The sequence below is a fragment of the Canis lupus genome, chromosome 21 (assembly GCF_003254725.2).
Source record: "Canis lupus dingo isolate Sandy chromosome 21, ASM325472v2, whole genome shotgun sequence".
In the NCBI taxonomy this organism is placed as follows: domain Eukaryota; kingdom Metazoa; phylum Chordata; class Mammalia; order Carnivora; family Canidae; genus Canis; species Canis lupus.
Genome location: NC_064263.1, coordinates 27,243,145 through 27,262,412, shown reverse-complemented (window position 1 = coordinate 27,262,412; position 19,268 = coordinate 27,243,145). Strand labels below are relative to the sequence as shown.

At 42.4% G+C, this 19,268-nt stretch overlaps 1 protein-coding gene across 1 annotated transcript; it reads right to left on the bottom strand.

Moving 5' to 3' along the window:
- Positions 1-12,338: 12,338 nt before the first annotated feature.
- Positions 12,339-14,714, bottom strand: LOC112642493 (olfactory receptor 51D1). The gene has a single exon (XM_025420135.3). It carries the CDS (start codon positions 14,564-14,566, stop codon positions 13,550-13,552), a length of 1,017 nt encoding a protein of 338 aa, XP_025275920.3. The 5' UTR covers positions 14,567-14,714; the 3' UTR covers positions 12,339-13,549.
- Positions 14,715-19,268: the final 4,554 nt, after the last annotated feature.

Below are 19,268 nucleotides of genomic sequence, written 5' to 3'. Positions count from 1 at the left end.
GAAGAAAAAAGAAAGGTCAGATTCCTAAGATCTTGACAACTGGGATGGGAATTGCCAGAGAGCAGTTGTGCGCATGTCATTCATAACTCAAGGCCCAGCCTAATCACTAATATCACTAAAATCAATCCTGAAAACTAGCGAAATACTGAGACAAGTTGCCAGAGAGCAGCAAAGTGTGAAAAAGAACTTATGGCCAGCATCAGGAAAGATTTATACCATTCACTGGGCTTAGGATGTGTCAGTAATCTCTGTTTCACTATTGAGCTATTATGCAGAGGTCTCCTCAAACCATCCAGAGAGCAAAGCACTGGGAACATGAGTTTTAGAACAGATAGTGAAAGTTTAATCCAAACTGCTGGAGAGAGATGGTAGAAGGAGCCATATTTAACCTAGAATTTCAGGCAAAGAAGCCAAAGCCATCAGTGTCTTAATCTTCCTACTGACCTCTCTGTAATCTATGACACTATGAGCAGTTCCCTCCTTCTCAAAAATTTCTCCCTCCTCTTCCTGCTGCTCCTAATCTCTCTCTCTTTACCAGTTCTTAGTCTCCTTTATGGATCTTCAGCCTCCTCTCCTTGACCCTTAAGTATACTTTTAGATAATAATGCTCTCAGTATTTTATCCCTCATTCTCCTCTTGTTACATACCCTCCACCTTGGCCATCTTGTTTCTTTTGATAAATCCATTTGTTATATATGAACTACTGATTCCCAAATTTGTTAGCAAGCTTTGAATTGTCTGTTGTGATCCAGATTCATAATTCTGGATCACAGAATTTATGCTCTACATAAATGCAAAGTAGACATGCAGTAAAGTTTACGCTCAAAAGGTGAGGTGACCTAGGATCCCTTTTCTGCAGACATCAGCAAGAATGCTCTGCTATGCCAGAGGGGCAGATATCTATGCCATCCAAAAATTTCACATGAACACACATGGTAGAACAGGATCACAATGTGCCAAGTCTTACTGAAAGGAATCACCTTTCTGTCTCTCAAACACATCAAATTCTCCCTGTCCAAAAAACAACTCTTCCAGAGGCAGTATTATGTGGTTGTTAAGACTATGAACTTTGAAATTAATCCTGGATTCATATCCTAGTAGACAATTTCACTAGCTGTGCCATCTGAGAAAACCATTTAATCTTTCTAAATCTCAGTTTCCCCATCATTAAAATGAGGAAAATAGTTGCTGCCTAACAGAGCTCAATGTAAGGATTCAGTCAGATGATGATTATAAAGCATTTAACACAATGCCTGACACACAGTAAATGTGCCAATAATTACATATGTTGTTTACTGTTTTCTTCTAGCATGTTCTTTCTTCTGTAGGGGTGGCCTGAACAGCCACACAAGCTCAGATGCTCTGATTCTGTCTGTCATGCCTCCAGTGCATCCTTCTTCATCTGCACAATTCCAACAATCTTCCAACCAAATGAAATCAGCTCACTATCTATTGTATAAAAAAAATACCTCTCAAAGTTCCAAATTAATTCTAGAAAAAAAGATTAAGATTGTTGCAAAAACTCTGTCTTCCAATATCTGGCCCTAGGCTTCTCTCTCGCCACTGCTGACCATGGCCTCTGTGCTCCAGCCACAGTAGAATGCATGCTGTTTCTTGAAGGTGGCATTCAGTCTCATGCTTCTATGTCTTTTTGTCCTCTTTACTTCTCATACCTTCAAGATATTCCTAAATCCCCTTTCTTCACTTCCCACTGAGCAAAATCTTACTCATCTTTCACAACTTGGTTTACTGTCTTTCTCCTATGCTGTTTTGCTAACCTTCTACCCCTGGGTATAATTAAATATTTACTGCCCTGTGCTCCCCAAGAACGTGTTTTAGGTCTCTTTTCAAGCATTTACATTCCTGAACTATAATCATTACTATGTTTGTTTTCCCCTGAATTATGGATTCTTGAATGGCAGGAATCCTACCATATTTATTAATTAGTATTTAGTTAACATTTATTGAAAATAAAAGTGAGTTTTATCAAAAGAAGAAACCTTCAACAGACATCTAATGAGGATGGCACAGACAAGGAGGTAGGAAGGACTGCCAGTTGTATGACCTATAGAGACTCTGGAGAATGAAAGAATGTTTAGAAGGTCAGTGCAGAGTAGCCTTAATTTTGGAACAAGAATATTTAGGGTCAAACAGAAAAGGCCTTTCTTACCCAAGGAGCCAGAAGGCATGAGAGAATACACAGAGAATGGGGCAGGTACAAAGCCTTGGCTCTACATAAATAGAGACAAAGTAGTGTCTGCAAAGTAGACATGCAGTGTAGTTTACGCTTGAAATATGGGGTGACCTAGGATCCCTTTTCTGCAGACATCAGCAAGAATGCTCTGCTACTCCAGAGGGCCAGATATCTACACCATCCAAAAATTTCACATGAGCACACATGGTAGAATGGGATCACTATGTGCCACCTTAGGAAACACTGGGAAAGAATCATGGATTGGCATATTCCACCCTATTACTTCTCAGGGCCAAGTGATGTGGTTAGCAGAATTCTGAGGCTGGAAATTCAAGTCTCAGCTCAGAATAAATGCAGAAGACAATAACAACCTTATATTGCTGATGCAAAATTATGTGGTAAGGCATGTCAAAGGATGTTGCAAAACTGTATCACAATGTACAAAGAAAGCACTTTTTACATTTTTTTCCATTAAAATGGGGAACAAGGTCCCTGAGTATGTACAAAGTTTCCAAAAACTTCATTTCCTCCTATTCATCACCTAAACTGCCACCCCACCCTGGGCATATACTCATACACACACACACACACACACACACACACACACACACACGGTAACTAGCAGTTGATCTCTCACAATGGCAAAGACTAAGCACTGATGTGGAGAAATCAGACAACAAGAAGAGGACTCAGTTGTCTGGGAAGAGAGGCACTTCAGTGTTATAAAGTGGGTTCCTACTACTGGTGGAAAATATCAGGCTAGGCCACAGAACACTCCAGCAAAAGAAAAATGAAAGAGTAGTAGGGGGACCAGCCAGAAGGCACAAGCCCTGAAGCATCCCAATCTCCGACAGTCCTGCCAGAAGGCACGCAGAAGAAACCAATGTTATCCAGTCTAAATGGGCTGTTGGATTGTACCCAAAAGCATAAGATACCCAGGAATAAACCTAACCAAAGAGCTAAAGGATCTATACCCTAAAAACTACAGAACACTTCTGAAAGAAATTGAGGAAGACACAAAGAGATGGAAAAATATTCCAAGCTTATGGATTGGAAGAATTAATATTGTAAAAATGTCAATGTTACCCAGGGCAATTTACACGTTTAATGCAATCCCTATTAAAATACCATGGACTTTCTTCAGAGAGTTGGAGCAAATTATTTTAAGATTTGTGTGGAATCAGAAAAGACCCCACATAGCCAGAGGAATATTAAAAAAGAAAACCATAGCTGGGGGAATCACAATGCCAGATTTCAGGTTGTACTACAAAGCTGTGGTCATCAAGACAGTGTGGTACTGGCACAAAAACAGACACATAGATCAATGGAACAGAAGAGAGAATCCAGAAGTGGACCCTCAACTTTATGGTCAACTAACATTCGACAAAGCAGGAAAGACTATCCACTGGAAAAAAGACAGTCTCTTCAATAAATGGTGCTGGGAAAATTGGACAGCCACGTGCAGAAGAATGAAACTAGACCACTCTCTTGCACCATACACAAAGATAAACTCAAAATGGATGAAAGATCTAAATGTGAGACAAGATTCCATCAAAATCCTAGAGGAGAACACAGGCAACACCCTTTTTGAACTTGGCCACAGTGACTTCTTGCAAGATACATCCATGAAGGCAAGAGAAGCAAAAGCAAAAATGAATTTTTGGGACTTCATCAAGATAAGAAGCTTTTACACAGCAAAAGAAACAGTCAACAAAACTAAAAGACAACCTACAGAATGGGAGAAGATATTTGCAAATGACGTATCAGATAAAGGGCTAGTTTCCAAGATCTATAAAGAACTTATTAAACTCAACAGCAAAGAAACAAACAATCCAATCATGAAATAGGCAAAAGACATGAACAGAAATCTCACAGAGGAAGCATGTCTATACATGGCCAACAAGCACATGAGGAAATGCTCCGCATCACTTGCCATCAGGGAAATACAAATCAAAACCACAATGAGATACCACCTCACACCAGTGCGAATGGGGAAAATTAACAAGGCAGGAAACTGCAAATGTTGGAGAGGATGTGGAGAAAGGGGAACCCTCCTGCACTATTGGTGGGAATGTGAACTGGTGCAGCCACTCTGGAAGCTGTGTGGAGGTTCTTCAAAGAGTTAAAAATACATCTGCCCTACGACCGAGCAATTGCACTGCTGGGGATTTACCCCAAAGATTCAGATGCAATGAAACACCGGGACACCTGCACCCCGATGTTTCTAGCAGCAATGTCCACAATAGCCAAACTGTGGAAGGAGCCTCAGTGTCCACCGAAAGATGAATGGATAAAGAAGATGTGGTTTATGTATACAATGGAATATTCCTCAGCCATTAGAAACGACAAATACCCACCATTTGCTTCAACGTGGATGGAACTGGAGAGTATTATGCTGAGTGAAACAAGTCAATCGGAGAAGGACAAACATTGTATGGTCTCATTCATTTGGGGAATATAAAGGATAGTGAAAGGGAATAAAGGGGAAAGGAGAAAAGATGAGTGGGAAATATCAGAAAGGGAGACAGAACATGAGAAACTCCTAACTCTGGGAAACGAACAAGGGGTGGTGGAAGGGGAGGTAGGCAGGCAGTGGGGGTGACTGGGTGACGGGCACTGAGGGGGGGCACTTGATGGGATGAGCACTGGGTCTTATTCTATATGTTGGCAAATTGAACACCAATAAAAAAATAAATAAAACGTGTGAAAAAAATAAATGGGCTGTTGGTAATTAAAACCATTTGCACACACTCAGAGAGAAATCGGAACTACGTCACTCTATTTTGAAATAAAAAATACTCAAGGAAAATAAACAAAGTTTTTTTTTCTTTCTTTGTTTTCTTTTTTCTCTTTCTTCCTTTTTTTTTTTTTTTTTTTTTCCTGAAAGCTTGCACTCCCCTAGCCCCAGGGAATAGACCTGGGATTTTCTCTGAAAAAGTTAAACTATCTCAGCAAGTCCCAGCCATATACCTTGGAGAACTATGAAGGACATCTTGGATCTTTCTTGAGGATGGAGGGAGCAGAAGCTGTCAGCTACACAGGGTAAAAATACACTTTGAGTCCTTCAATCCTCATTCCTTCCTCCTGGCTTCCAGGACTCTGTCCCCCAGTGGCAGCTCAGCCCTTATGACCAGTCCATCCTCACATTCTTCTCAGAGACTGATGGAAAGGCAGTCAGGGAGGTTGACCAGGGCTAAAAACTCTACTTCTTCTGATCCAAGAGAATAATAATGAGGTCATTCTCAATGCTGATTTTATTGCTTTTTATGATAACAGAAATAACTCAATGTCTACAAAATGTTGGACACTGTAAAAAGATTTTCTCTAAACTAAGAACAATTCTACATGATAGGAATTCTATTCTCTATATTAAAGCTCAGAAAACAGGGTCCCAAGGGATTAAATAATATTCCCAGAGTGTTATTAACAGTTGACTAGTAAAGCGGAAATTTAATCTGGACTGTCTAACATCAAGGCCTGTACTTTTTCTACTATTCTGGGCTGCCCTTAATTGTGCTGCACTTTCTGAAAGTAATAAAATCTTCCCAAGAGGAAGGGTAGAAGAGCTTAGTAAGTAGGACAGCTGGCCCTGGTAGATGCTTGGAAGGGAACTCAAGAGGGCAGCAAAAAGGACCTCCCTGAACTAGGACTTGGGAACTTTCCTTTCAGCCCCAATTCCTCTGGCTGACTCTGGGTAGGTCCCACAGTGGATATTAAAAAACTTTATCCTCTACCAAGTACTTCCTTCTTATATAATGAGTCTCTCATCAATCTGATAGGCAGGTATTTTTTTTTTTTTTTTTTTTTTTTTTTTTTTTTTTTTTTTTTTGATAGGCAGGTATTATTAATCCCATTTGACTAATAAGGATGTTGAGGGCTAATTAGAGCTCTCCATGCCAAATCCATATGCTTTCCAATAGACCAGGCTACTGCCCTGTCCTTTCCCAGTCTCCTTAAGAATGGACCGATGTTTTATAAGGATTATTTTCATGTAAATCTCTAAGAAATCTAAACTCTGAGAACCTATGAGTCGAGAAGGCCTCTCCAGGATTCAGGATACCTAACCAGCTCTCCCTGTTTAGGTGCAGCAGGGAAGGTAAACAAGCATAGAATGGAAGAAGGGATTCATAGTTATTGCCATTGTCTGGGCTAAACACACAGAATGCACCATGCATTGAGACAAATTATGCAGCAGTGTAGGGATCTCTGGTGCCCTTGCCAGCCTCTGTGGGAACATCTAGAAGAGAATATCCTTTGAGGGATCCTGGAATATCTGGAAGCTTCTGACTCCTACTCCCAGGCACAGAGAGGGAAGGCTGACTTCAGGGGCAATGAAGCCAATACTGTGGTGGACAAGAACTATAGAATCTCATCACTCAGTTCATGAGAGGGGGGCGCTTTCCTTAATACTTCATGAGTGTGGGATCCCTGGGTGGCGCAGCGGTTTGGCGTCTGCCTTTGGCCCAGGGCGCGATCCTGGACACCCAGGATCAAGTCCCACGTCGGGCTCCTGGTGCATGGAGCCTGCTTCTCCCTCTGCCTCTCTCTCTCTCTCTCTCTGTGTGACTATCATAAATAAAAAAAAAATTTTTTTTTAAAAATACTTCATGAGTGTGGTAGCCCTAGAATCACTTCCACCCCAAATCATCCACATCCTCAGTTCCCCCCTACCTTGTTTGGATTTGATAAAGCAGATGAACCCTTGTAGGGCCTTGGCCACTCATTTTAGAATAGCCAAAATGAGAACAGAAATTCTCTCTTTTCCGAACTCAAAAAAAGTAGAGTGAGGTTCCCTGTCCCACTCTATTCACTCAAGTCAGCCTGCCCCCAAAAACCACCCCTAAACAGAGCTCCAGGGATTCAAGTCCCTGCCCCTCCACTTCCCACATAGGACCAGAGTCAATAAAAGTCCCACAGACTTGCAAAGTTTGAACTGGTAATCAGTGCCCATCAGAGCTACTCTGCTGCCTTCACCTGGGGAAATGCAGTGCAATAAAAAAGTGTGATCTTGGATTTTGATTGATATACTGATGTTTTTCCAGTAATTATTGATTGAGTGATTGCCATGTGCCAGATCCTGTGCTAAGCACTGGAGATAATAAGACACAGAATAAACAAGGCACAGCTCAGAATTTCAGGGGTGGGGAGAAATTGAGACAAAACATGCAGCTATTACAACATGTGATAAATGCTAGGACAGGGTGAAGTATGGGCCTCAAGAGCAAAGAAGACAATATCTTATCAAGTTGTCAGGCTCAGAGGGCTTCTCTGAGGAGGTGACCTCTGAACCAAGACTTGTGGAGCCAATCACAGTTAACCATGCATGATTGGGAGTACAGGAACAGCAGCACTCAGTTAGACTATAAAAACATATTGAGTACCTACCAGTACCCAAAATTGGAGTTAAAACAGAGGATGAAACAGAAAAGATCACTGTTTTCATAGAGCTCATGTACTAGGAGGGAAATAACAAAAAGTAAACAAATAAATAAGCAAGAGCATATTAGGTAAAGATAAGTGCACTGAAGATAAAGTGGAGTGAGAGGTCAGAAAAGGACAAGGAGGGCACCCATATTTGAGAAGGAATCAGTGACAGCCTATCTGAGGAGGTGACATAGGAGCTGACAACTGTATGATAAAAACATGCCAGCCATTCTGAGATCTAGGGAAAGATCAAAGGAGACAACAAAAGGAAGAGGTTTTCTGTTCTGGGGATTAACAGAACAGAAAGAATGTCAATATAGCCAGAGTATCAAGAGCACAGGAGAGGTTTAGAAGATGAGGTCAGAAAGGAGGACAAAGGCCAGATCATGTAATAGCTTATAGGACATGGTGAAGGGCTTTGATTTAATTCTGAGTGATGTGGGGGGAAGTAAAGCAACAGACTGGATGTTATTTGTTGTTAAAAGTGTACACTGGCAAATTTGAAGACCCAGAGAGAACATACCTTGTTTGGAAAGCTGCAAGTAGTTCAGTGGGGCTGGGAATGGAATGCACAACAGTGGAAGTCATAGTGTAGGTGGGAATCCACTTTTTATATGGGATGAAAACTGGACCCTGATCCTAGGCACAGACTGAGTCAGGACCACAGCCCCAGAGGATTGTTAAATTCCAATATCAGCCATAGTCTGATGCCTGATATAGGTTACAGAATGAGCACGATCCCCCAATCACAAACTGAGCTTCCACCACACTAACAACCTGGAACTGGTCCTGTTAACACACAAACCCTAATCTAACTCTAACCCAATCCCAACCCAGTCTGTTCTCTGTCGCCATTTACCTTAATCATTTAGGCCAACTCCTGTAAGACCTACATGAGCACCCCAGGAAACTGATAGTTAAAAAGCTGCTTAAAAACTACCCATAGGCAGCTTCTACCACTGTCCATGCTTCCCTTCATTCCACATAGAAACTGCTAACACTGTCCTTTGAGTCAGGAGCCTCTTCATGCTCCCTGGCTCCATTCCTATACTTCTAGTTCATCACAGCCTGGTTTTTCCTTCACTGGGCAGGTCTACCGGGAAATCCCTTAGCTGCAAAAAATCCACACACCTATGCATACCCCCTGGTCTCCTGCACTCACCTCAATGGCCTAGAAGGAATGTGTCTTTTTCTCCAGTCCTCTTCCCAAAGAGGTTTGGCAGACTGCGCTGAAGTACAGCACTCTCTGTCCCCACCCCCTCCTTTGGGCCAGCCTGATCAACATTATTTATTCCCTGTCTTACCTCCTCCCTTCTTCTTCTTCTCCCTTCTGGGGGAGTGGAGGTACTGCCCAGAGGGTCTATTAGCAGGTACTCCTCAATAGCCAACTGTGGATCTGGTGTTCTTTTTGGCTTCTGTGTCCTGGGAAAGTATACGCTGGGTATGGGGAAGGGGGGGCAGTGGGTAGAGAGGGTCTCTGGAGTCCTCCCAAGATGGGCCCTGTGCCAAGCTGGATATTGGCCAGTTCCCAGTGTAAAGTTAGACAGGGGGATGAGTAAGGAAAGGCTAGAAGAAATTCATTTGTGTTACCATGAACTTTATGAGGGGCTTTTTTCCAAGTTTCTTCCCAGGCTCATTAAAATCAGCCAGAGGAAAAACAGAATAACCTTTCAGTGAGGCCCCATAATTAAGTGCCAGCCCCTCTTCTTCCTGGAGCTTTCTCTGTCCTCTGCCTTCTTCCTGTTGGTGTCCTCTGCTTGGGTCCTTGCTGAGTTTGGATCCCAATGGACCCATTTGCCTTTCCTCAAAGCTCTAGGGCTGCATTATCTTTGTCTCCCAGGCTCTGGGCCCTGTGTCTAGCTAACTCATAACATGGATCCCTGGGGACCATGCTATCTTCTACTCTCTGGCCTTGGGTTTCTGAACTTCTGGCTGAGGAAGGAGGATGTGGTTTCCTTAACCCTCCCCTGCCTCCAACACTAACCATATAAGACCAATGCCATCTGGTTTCTCTTTTAAGAGAAAAAGTAGTGAGAGAATATTTTAGAGAGCTAGAGAACAATTTTAATGTAAAACTAAATCCCTTATGTATTTGAGTAAGCTTTTTAAAAGTCTATAAATAAAGCAAGCGAATTTTAGTTGGCTTCTCCTTGTTGTCTACTTATCAGTTTTACAACTCTTAAGTTTTGTATTTACAACCCAGAGCACACTAACTCAAACTATGCAAAAATAGACCATGTCAGATAAGGCCATTCCATCTCAAACCATGTCAAAACTAGTGATGACAGGAGCTCTAGGTACCTGCAGAAGTATAGCCTGACACTCACTGCCATCATCCTTGAGCTATCTCTGTTGTTTCCCTAATCCTTCCAAACAGCTAAAATGGAGTAGCAAGAAGTAAAATTCCCCTGAAAGAACCAAGAAAGGGACAATATACATAAACAATGGTATGCAAGACAGTGGGCATCAGGCAAGAAAGTACAGTGAGCCCTGAGATAAGGGAAACAAATAGTTTTGTTTGTGGATTCCCAGCTTACTGTCCTAAGAAAGCTTCCATGTTACAGTACAGGGAAGGAGAGTCCAGGTAGAGTCCAGAAGACACCCTAAGTTAAGGACATGAAGATGAAGAGTTCAGGAAGATCAAGCCAGCTAGATTTGAAGAGAGTATCAAAGATGAGAGATCTACAGAGAGAGAGAACTCCAGAGATGTAGAGGGCCCTCCTTCAGCTGAGGTACCAATCAACACATGCATGTGAACAAGCTACCTAAAGCTGGGGAAAGGGCCACCTGAAAAGATGAAAGGTAACACTATCCAGTGCTCACACAGGGCCAAGGACAGTGACTGTTTCCACTAGCCAGACTGGAAAACTTCAAGATTCACATAGCTTTAGAGAATGCAGAAGGATCTTGTCTCAGTAGCAGAGAATAATTAACCTTAGAGTGAGCATGGCTCTGGTTCTACCTAACAAATCTTAAAAGCAAGACCCAAATGACCTAACTATGTAGAGGTAACTTGACTGATTCCCTGAACAAAGCAGAAGAATATCTAGAGGGATGCAAAACTATGCAGCATCAAAATAAAATCTGTAAGGTCTCATAGTTGATCAAATTGCCAAATATGCAAAGAAGCAAGAAAGAATTACCCATAATGAAAAGAATAATTAAGATTAATCCAGAACTAAAACAGATTATTAGAGCTATAAGATAGATATTAAGATGATAATCATAATAGCACTAAATAGATTAAAAAGTTAAGTAGAGACATGAAAGATATTTTTAAAAATTGAAATCAGGGGCATATGGGGGGTTCAGTAGGTTAAGTGTCTGCCTTCAGCTCAGGTCATGATCCCAGGATCCCAGAATGGAGCCCTGTTCAGTGGGGAGCCTGCTTCTCCATCTCCCTCTGCCCCCACCCCATTTATGTTCTCTCTCTCCCCACCCCCATCTCTTTCTCAAATACATAATACCATTTATAATATCATCAAAATATGAAATTCAGGTAAGTCTACTAAAAGACATGAAAAACCTGTACAGGGATCCCTGGGTGGCGCAGCGGTTTAGCGCCTGCCTTTGGCCCAGGGCGCGATCCTGGAGACCCGGGATTGAATCCCACATCGGGCTCCCGGTGCATGGAGCCTGCTTCTCCCTCTGCCTTTGTCTCTGGCGCGCTCTCTCTCTCTGTCTCTCAGTCTTTCATGAATAAATAAATAAATAAAATCTTAAAAAAAAAAAGAAAAACCTGTACAATGAAACTAAAAAACATTTCTGAAGGAAATTGAGGGAAACCCTAAAATGAAGAGATATACCTTGTTTGTGAGTTGAAAAACTTAACGATGTTAATTCTTTCTAAACTAACCTATATCAATTCAGTACAATTCAAATCAAAATTCCAAAAGACTATTTTGTATAAATTTTAAAACTGCTACTAAAATTCCTATGAAAGTACAAACATTGAAACCACCCTTGAAAATGAATAACAAAGTGAAAGGATTGACAATACTGATTTCAAGACTTCTTATAAAGCTACAGTAGTCAAGACAATGTTACTGACATAAAAACAGAAAAATAGGTCAGTAAATTGAAGGAAGAATCAGAATGAAACCCACACATATATAGATAACTGATTTTCTACAAAGACACAAAAACAATATAGTTGACCACGGATAGTCCAGTAGCATTAAAATAACTAGATACCTATATGAAAATAAATTAACTTTGATCCATACCTTGTGCCAGATACAAAAACTAACACAAAATAGATCACAGAGCTAAATGTAAAACCCAAAACTATAATGCTTCTAGGGGAAGAAAAAAAACGTGGATTTTTTATGTGTGTGTGATTGTGGTGATGAGTTTTTACACAGCATGTGCTATGAAATAACAACTTGATAAACTGGACTTTATCAATTAAGAATGTTTTATTTTTTTAAGACCATTAAGAGGAGCAAAAGACAAGTCACAGACTGGTGGGAAATGTAAAGTATATATCTGATAAAGTGGTTATATGCAACATATTTTTTTAATTCAAACTCAATAATAACAAAAAACAATAGAAAAGTGGCAAAGACTTACAGGCAAATAAGCACATGAACAGATGTGACTTAGGTACATTTTGAAAGTACAATGAGATACTACTATAGACCTATTAAAATGGCTAAAATTAAAAATATAGACTACAACCAAATGTAAGCTAAGATGCCAAAAAATTGTAACTCTCATATAATATCAGTGGAAATGTAAAATAGTACAACCACTTTGGAAAATGGTACAACCACTGTGGAAAACAGTTTGGCAGTTAAAAAGTTAAACACATACCTCCAGTATGATCCAGTCATGTCATTCATAAGTATTTACACAGCAGGAAAACACACACACACACACACACACACACACACACACACGTCCAACAAAGACTTACATGTTCATAGCAGCTTTATTTGTAACAGTCAATTCAGAAACCTCCTAAATGTCCATTAACAGACGAATAGATAGACAAATTATGATATAATTACAAATAGAATGCTATCTAGCAATAAAAAGAATTAAATTACTTATATATGCTACAGCATGGATGAATCTCAAAATAATTGTGCTGAGTAAGATAAGCCAGGCAAGAAAAGGAGTACATATTGTATGATTATATTTATTTGAAATTCTAAAAAATGCAAACTCATGTAGCAAAAAGCATTTCAGTGGTTGTCTGGGGACTGGAGCGGGGGTGGGGGGTGACCAGGAGAGAGAGATGTGAGAGATTGTAAAAGGGTATAAGGAAACTTTTAGGGGTGATGAATATGTTCATATCTTGATTGTGATGTGATTTTATGGTTATGTACATGTCAAAACTTATCAAACTCTACACTTTAAATGTGTGCCCTTTGTTGTATGTCCATTATACATCAGTAAACTATTAAAGATTAAACTAAATACACCCAGGGGCTGAAGGCAGAAAATACCTGAAAATACCTAAGTCCCCATTCCACAGGTCTTAAGTGGTTGAAATGTCTAAGGTCAGATGCTGTAGCAGCCATGGAGGTGTGAAGTTCATCTCCTTCACAAGAGCCTGCTGCTGGGAGCACAGCTGATTGACAGTGCCAGCTGCTGCTTCCCTGGCTCTACCACCATATTAGCAGGAAGGCCACACTTGCCCAGGCTACTCCCCCTCCCCTGCTAATGACAGTACTGACCCATTCTTGCCAATGTAGGAGTCTTCTAATGAGAAATTTTTGCTTGGGCCTGCTTCTTTGGCCTGGCCAAAACCTTCTCAGAACCATACTTCTGTATTAACACATTCCTGGAAAGAGGAATCCAAGATCTATTTAGATATCTGGAAACAGTCCAGTGGGTTGGATGCTCCAATCACTAAGACATTGAACAAGATCCTAATCCTCTCAGCTCTGGCAGGGACTGAAGGCATTGGGGACGTTATTCTGTTCACCTACCACCCTGTGAGAAGATATGGAGGACCCGTGAACGGATCTCCTTGGTCTTGGCTCCATAGACAACAGGATTGACCACAGGTGGTAGCAGAAGATAGATATTAGCCATAACCACATGGAGCATGGAGGTAGGACCCCCCAGCCTGTGCACCACTGAGAGCCCAATGAGGGGCACATAGAAGACCAGGACAGCACAGAGATGGGAGACGCATGTGTTAAAAGCCTTGAGTGCTGCGCCCCGAGAAGACAGATCCAATACAGTCTTCAGTATGAGGATGTAGGAGAGGCCAATGAAGAGGGAGTCCACACCCATCACTGAGAGGATAATGAAGAGTCCATATACTACATTAACCATGGTATCAGTACAGGACAACTTCATAATATCTTGGTGCAAACAGAAGGAGTGTGTGACAGTATGTGTTTGGCAATATGACAACCGCTTCAGGATGAAGGGCAGTGGGAAGAAGAAAACAAATCCCCTGGTAAGGGCAGCTAGTCCAATCTTGGCCACAGTAGGCCCTGTGAGCACAGAAGCATGCCGCAGTGGATGGCAGATGGCCACAAAGCGGTCAAAAGCCATGGCCAGCAGGACAGCTGACTCCATGGCTGACAGAGCATGGATAAGGAACATCTGAGCCAGACAAACATTGAATCCTATCTCCTGGATGCCAGTCAGGAAGAGGCTGGCCATCTTGGGCATAGTGACAGAAGACAGGACTAGGTCAATGGTAGAAAGCATGGCCAGGAAGAGGTACATGGGCTCATGCAGGCGCCTTTCCACACGGATGATAAGGACAATGGCCAGGTTCCCCAGGGTGGCCAAGGCATACATAAAACACAGTGGAAAAGCTAGCCAAAAGTGTATGTTAGGCCCCAGGCCAGGAATGCCCACCAGCAGGAAATATGCTGGGTGGACCAGAGTTCCATTTGGAGTGGCCATGACAGGAACCATGAGCTGAGGCTTCTGCATGCCAAGTCCAGGGTCTATGAAGGGGAAAAGGAGAAACACCATTTAGTCACAGCTCAGAAGAGAGAAAGGACTTACAAGGAAAAGGCACTGGAGTCATGATGACAGTAGCAAATAGAAAATTAAGTATTTGTGATTCTGAACTTCAGCCTCTCTGTGCTCTGATTCTCCTTATACACACTTCCTAGAAGTCCCATTAATCTCAGTGTATGACAATAGCTCTGCTTTTCCAGAACTGAAGCTGTGGATCAGGGCATTGCTCTTAACTTCTTCTTCAATACAGTGGACCTGCCCAGAACGTTTCACACTGACCCCAGCTCTTCTAGTGCATGTGAGTTCAAAGTTGGTTTGGGACCAGAGTATAAGACTCTGACTGTGGTTGCTAAGACCCACTCTAATCTGATTTAGGGCAGAAAGCAGGGGTTTGGTCTGGCATTAGGTTTCAAGAGACAGGTTTGTGTTTAGGCCTGAGGAACATTCCCAAATTTCCCTGATAGAATCATCTGAAGCAGTTACTGAAAACACTATCCCTAAGGTCTGACTCCATGCCCACAGTATCAGAATTTCCAGGGTAGAGGGTCCAGGAACCTAATTAAAAAACAGTAATTCCCCTCTCCCCAGGTGATTTTTGTTTTTAATCAGGGAGATTTGTGAAAAGCAGTTCTGGTGTTCTGGGAGGTGGGGAGATGGGGGTGAAGAAAAATGATCTTTTCCAGCCCTCAATAAACAGCATTTTTCATCAGGATCTCTGGAGAGCCACATGAGAGTCAGTCCCAGATTGTGCAGGGCTGGGGTATGACATGGAAAGGAGATACAGCTAAGACATGGAAAGAAAAGCAGTCTATGCTGTTGCTGGTGCTGTGTGGTATCCACAAGGCATCGCCCCCCTCTGCCACTCACTACTCTCCCCAGTGATCACATAACCACCAGGCTCAAATTCCTTTGTCTCACATACCACTCTGTTCTAGGTTTCTGTTCTGAGATCCAACCTTATAATCTGTTCCCTCTTCATATTTCTACTTGGATAGCTTATAGACCTCACACTCATCTTGCCCCAAATAAAACCCCTTCTAAATGGTACCACCCATTCACCCAGGTTATCCAGGTCAGGGCAGCTAGTCTCATCTTGACTTTTCTGCTCTTTTAACTCCACACTGGGATTTTACTTTTCCAACAGCAAAACTAGACATGTTTCTCAGTCTCCTTTTTCATTATCGATCACCACCACCACTACCACCACCGGACATGTATTTGTCCCACACGTGTAATTTCCCTGGATAAATTCATTCCCCTTGCCTTGTTTCTTAGGTGAAGGGTAGGAGGCTGGAACTGAGGAATCCTTATTGGCTCTAAGACATAGTTTGGAATGGGCCTCACAATGTTTGAAGAAACTCCACTTTGGTAGATGGCTGAACAAGGTCTGGGATCCAGGCCGCTGTAATCTGGGACGTGTGCTGCAGACAGACCTCTCCAAGCAATCCAGTGAGCTGAACAGAAGCTGGGCTTCTCCTGCAGTGATTCCTGGCTGGATCTGGGGGCAAGCCTCCCAGCCACACCTCTTCTCCCCTCCCCTCCCCTCCCCTCCCGTCCCGTCCTCCCCTCCCTGGGCTGAGCCTGGCTCACTCAACAATAGTGCCTCTGACCTAGGTCCCCACATGTTTATAGCTTCTCCCGGGCCCTAGGGAGTGTGAGGGATGATGAAGAATAAATTAGTCTGAGCTAGTGAAAGGGAATAGAAGGGAAGGGAAAAGAAATGGGTAGGAAATATCATAAAGGGAGACAGAACATGAAGACTCCTAACTCTGGGAAACGAACTAGGGGTGATGAAAGGGGAGGAGGACGGAGGGTGGGGGTGAATGGGTGACGGGCACTGAGGGGGGCACTTGACGGGATGAGCACTGGGTGTTATTCTGTATGTTGGCAAATTGAACACCAATAAAAAATAAATTTATTATTAAAAAAAAATTAGTCTGAGCTCCCTGGTAGCCACACTCCACTCAAGTGCCCAAGAAAGGCTGAGCCCTGACCCTACCCAAAGTGGCTGTTCTCTGTTACTACTATTGTTGTGCCCATGATTACGTATCAGAGAAACCACCAAGGAGCCGACACCGATGCAAACATACGAGGGTTTATTTACAAGCTCGAGTCTGGGTCCAAGTATACTCCACACAGCAGAGCAAGGGCTTGGACCCCGAAGTGGGTTACAGCTGGGTTTTTTATGGGCTGGTCTAGGGGATTTTCAGAAGGGGTGGAGGAATTTTTCCCATTCCAATATGGGGGAAAGGGTGGGGGAGTTTCTTAAGATCTGATATGGGATTCTCTGCCGAGGGCATTCTGAGCTCTGCTGTCTTTCTGATATGGGATTCCCTGTCAAGGACATTCTGCAGTTTTTCTTGTAAAGTTCAGGTCTTATTCACAGGGGCCTAAGATGGCTGTACTTGTGCTAATGCTAAACTTGAGGTGGAATGGTCTTTTCTTGGCCTCCACACTATTCTAAGGTTCAGAAGACTAGAGGAAAGGTGAATGCCATGAGGCAGAGAGAAGAGGGATTACCTGCACTGGAAGAAAGGCGTGGACATGCACAGCCAAGGATACTTATGCTCACACTCCCCAACAGTGCTATCCAAGGGGATCCAGACTGTGCTCAATAATAGCCTCTTTTGGGATCCCCGGGTGGCTCAGCGGTTTAGTGCCTGCATTCAGCCCAGGGCGTGATCCTGGAGACCTGGGATCAAGGCCCACGTCAGGCTCCCTGCATGGGGCCTGCTTCTCCCTCCGCCTGTATCTCTGCCTCTCTCTCTCTCATGAATAAATAAATACATTCTTAAAAAAATAAAAATAACAGCCTCCTTTTTTTTTTTACCTTGTCCCCTTGTGGTCATGTTGGGAAACTGCAGTCTCATGGCTAATGGAGCCTTAGCTCTGAGACTGTCTCTTCCTGGACCTAACTCCATGGTCTTGAATTTGAACTCCTTCCATTGCAGTATACTGCCCCTTAGCTCTTCTTCCCTCTCAAGTCAGCTCTTTCTTCGTTGGGCCGTTAATCCCAAGGCTGTTGTAGTACCAGAAATGGGACAGTGTACAGTGGTTATTTAGATGTGGGGCTCTGTCAGAAACAGAGGTCTCCAAATTGAAGTCCAAACACTTGTTCATCATATGACCACCTCAGCCTCAATTTAATGTGATATTAGCAATTCTCCAGTGAATGTGTTCATTTTTATTACTTGAAACAACTGGAAGACCCAAAGAAATAGGAAATCCAGTTGAGATAGTGCTACAGCAGCCAGAGGGAGAAAATACATTGGGAAGGAAAAGCAGACAGCAGTACAGGAGGCTGCTGAGGGATCAAGCACTACAGGAACTGAAAAGAAAAGATTACTTGCTACCTAGAGAAAGGCTTGTGGGAAGAAAATCTTGAATGCAGCAAGTGAGTCAGCATGTTGGGAAGAAAGGGAGAAAGTGGATGTAGATTACTCCGAATAAGTTTGCATATGAAGAGAAGTGACATGGGCAATATGTGAAGAACTGATAGCTTTCAGGAGTTTTTAAGTGTGTTTTTTGGAGCTACAAGAGACTGAACACAAGTATATGTGACGGAGTTAATAGAGAATCTCCCTGTTCTCCCCACATTCCTGGTGGGGGTCTTCAAGGCTATGACCCTTCAGCCTCTATTTAGTAACCATGAGGAATCTTGCCTATTCTTAGTTTCTATTTCCAAAACAGACCAGAACCAATATTCTGAACTGCAGACACGGTAATGTCTATTGGAAATCACTATTTTGATGCTCCCTAGGCACTACAAACTCAATGCATCAAGCTAAGCTCATTATCTCTGATCCCCAGTCTATGCTCCCAATCTGTTTTCTGTTGCCTGTCACAAAATAACTGTTACCCAAGCCAAAGACCTAGAAGTCATAATCTCTGCTTTCTCCCTCCCTCTCCTTGCTTCTCTCTCTCTCTCTCTCTCTCTCACACACACACACACACACACACACACACACACATACCTCCCTCTCTAGCCACATACAATCATTTACCAAGTCCTCATTTTACTTTCAGGAGAGCTTATGAAACAGATGATCTTTCTCCATCTCCTTTGCCTTCAGTCCAGTTCAAGCCATGATAATCTCTCACCTTGATGATCAGAATAACTTTCACTGACCAACTCCACTTAAGATCTTTCCTACCAATTACTGTCCACACTGTGGCTAGCACGATCTTCCAAACATGAATCACTCTGTAGCGCCTTTCCATTGAGATTAGAATGCAAAGATGAAGTTCATAATGCCACCATGCCATCTCAGTGCACCTCACCATCTCCATCTCCAACTACTCTATCTCCATTTTTTGCCTACCAAGTCCCAGATGCACTGAAATTATGTCATCACTCCAATGTCCATGCTTTTTCTCATCCTTCAGCTTTCATGTGTTTTTTTTTTTTTTTTTCCCATGGTAAGAATACTCACACCACTCCCTGTTCTGATGAACTCTTAGCCTTCAGATCTTCCTTTCTTAGGAAGATTTTTATTGACCCCTAACCTTGGTGAGACTACTTTACTCTTTTCTCTTTGTTTCACTTAGAGCATTTAGCATTATCAGATTATTTTCATACTTATGAGTAGATCTTATCATCCTTTTCTTTGTAGGGGGATGGATACTGATGCACATGTTTAAGAAAATATTTAGTCATTCTTCATTCACTTGTAATAGTGGTCCTCTTCTTGATGTTCATTAATAACTCTCAACT

What these genes read in the sequence shown, in the direction of transcription:
- LOC112642493 (XM_025420135.3), bottom strand. Translation starts at nt 14,566, where the DNA reads ATGGTGTTTCTCCTTTTCCCCTTCATAGACCCTGGACTTGGCATGCAG.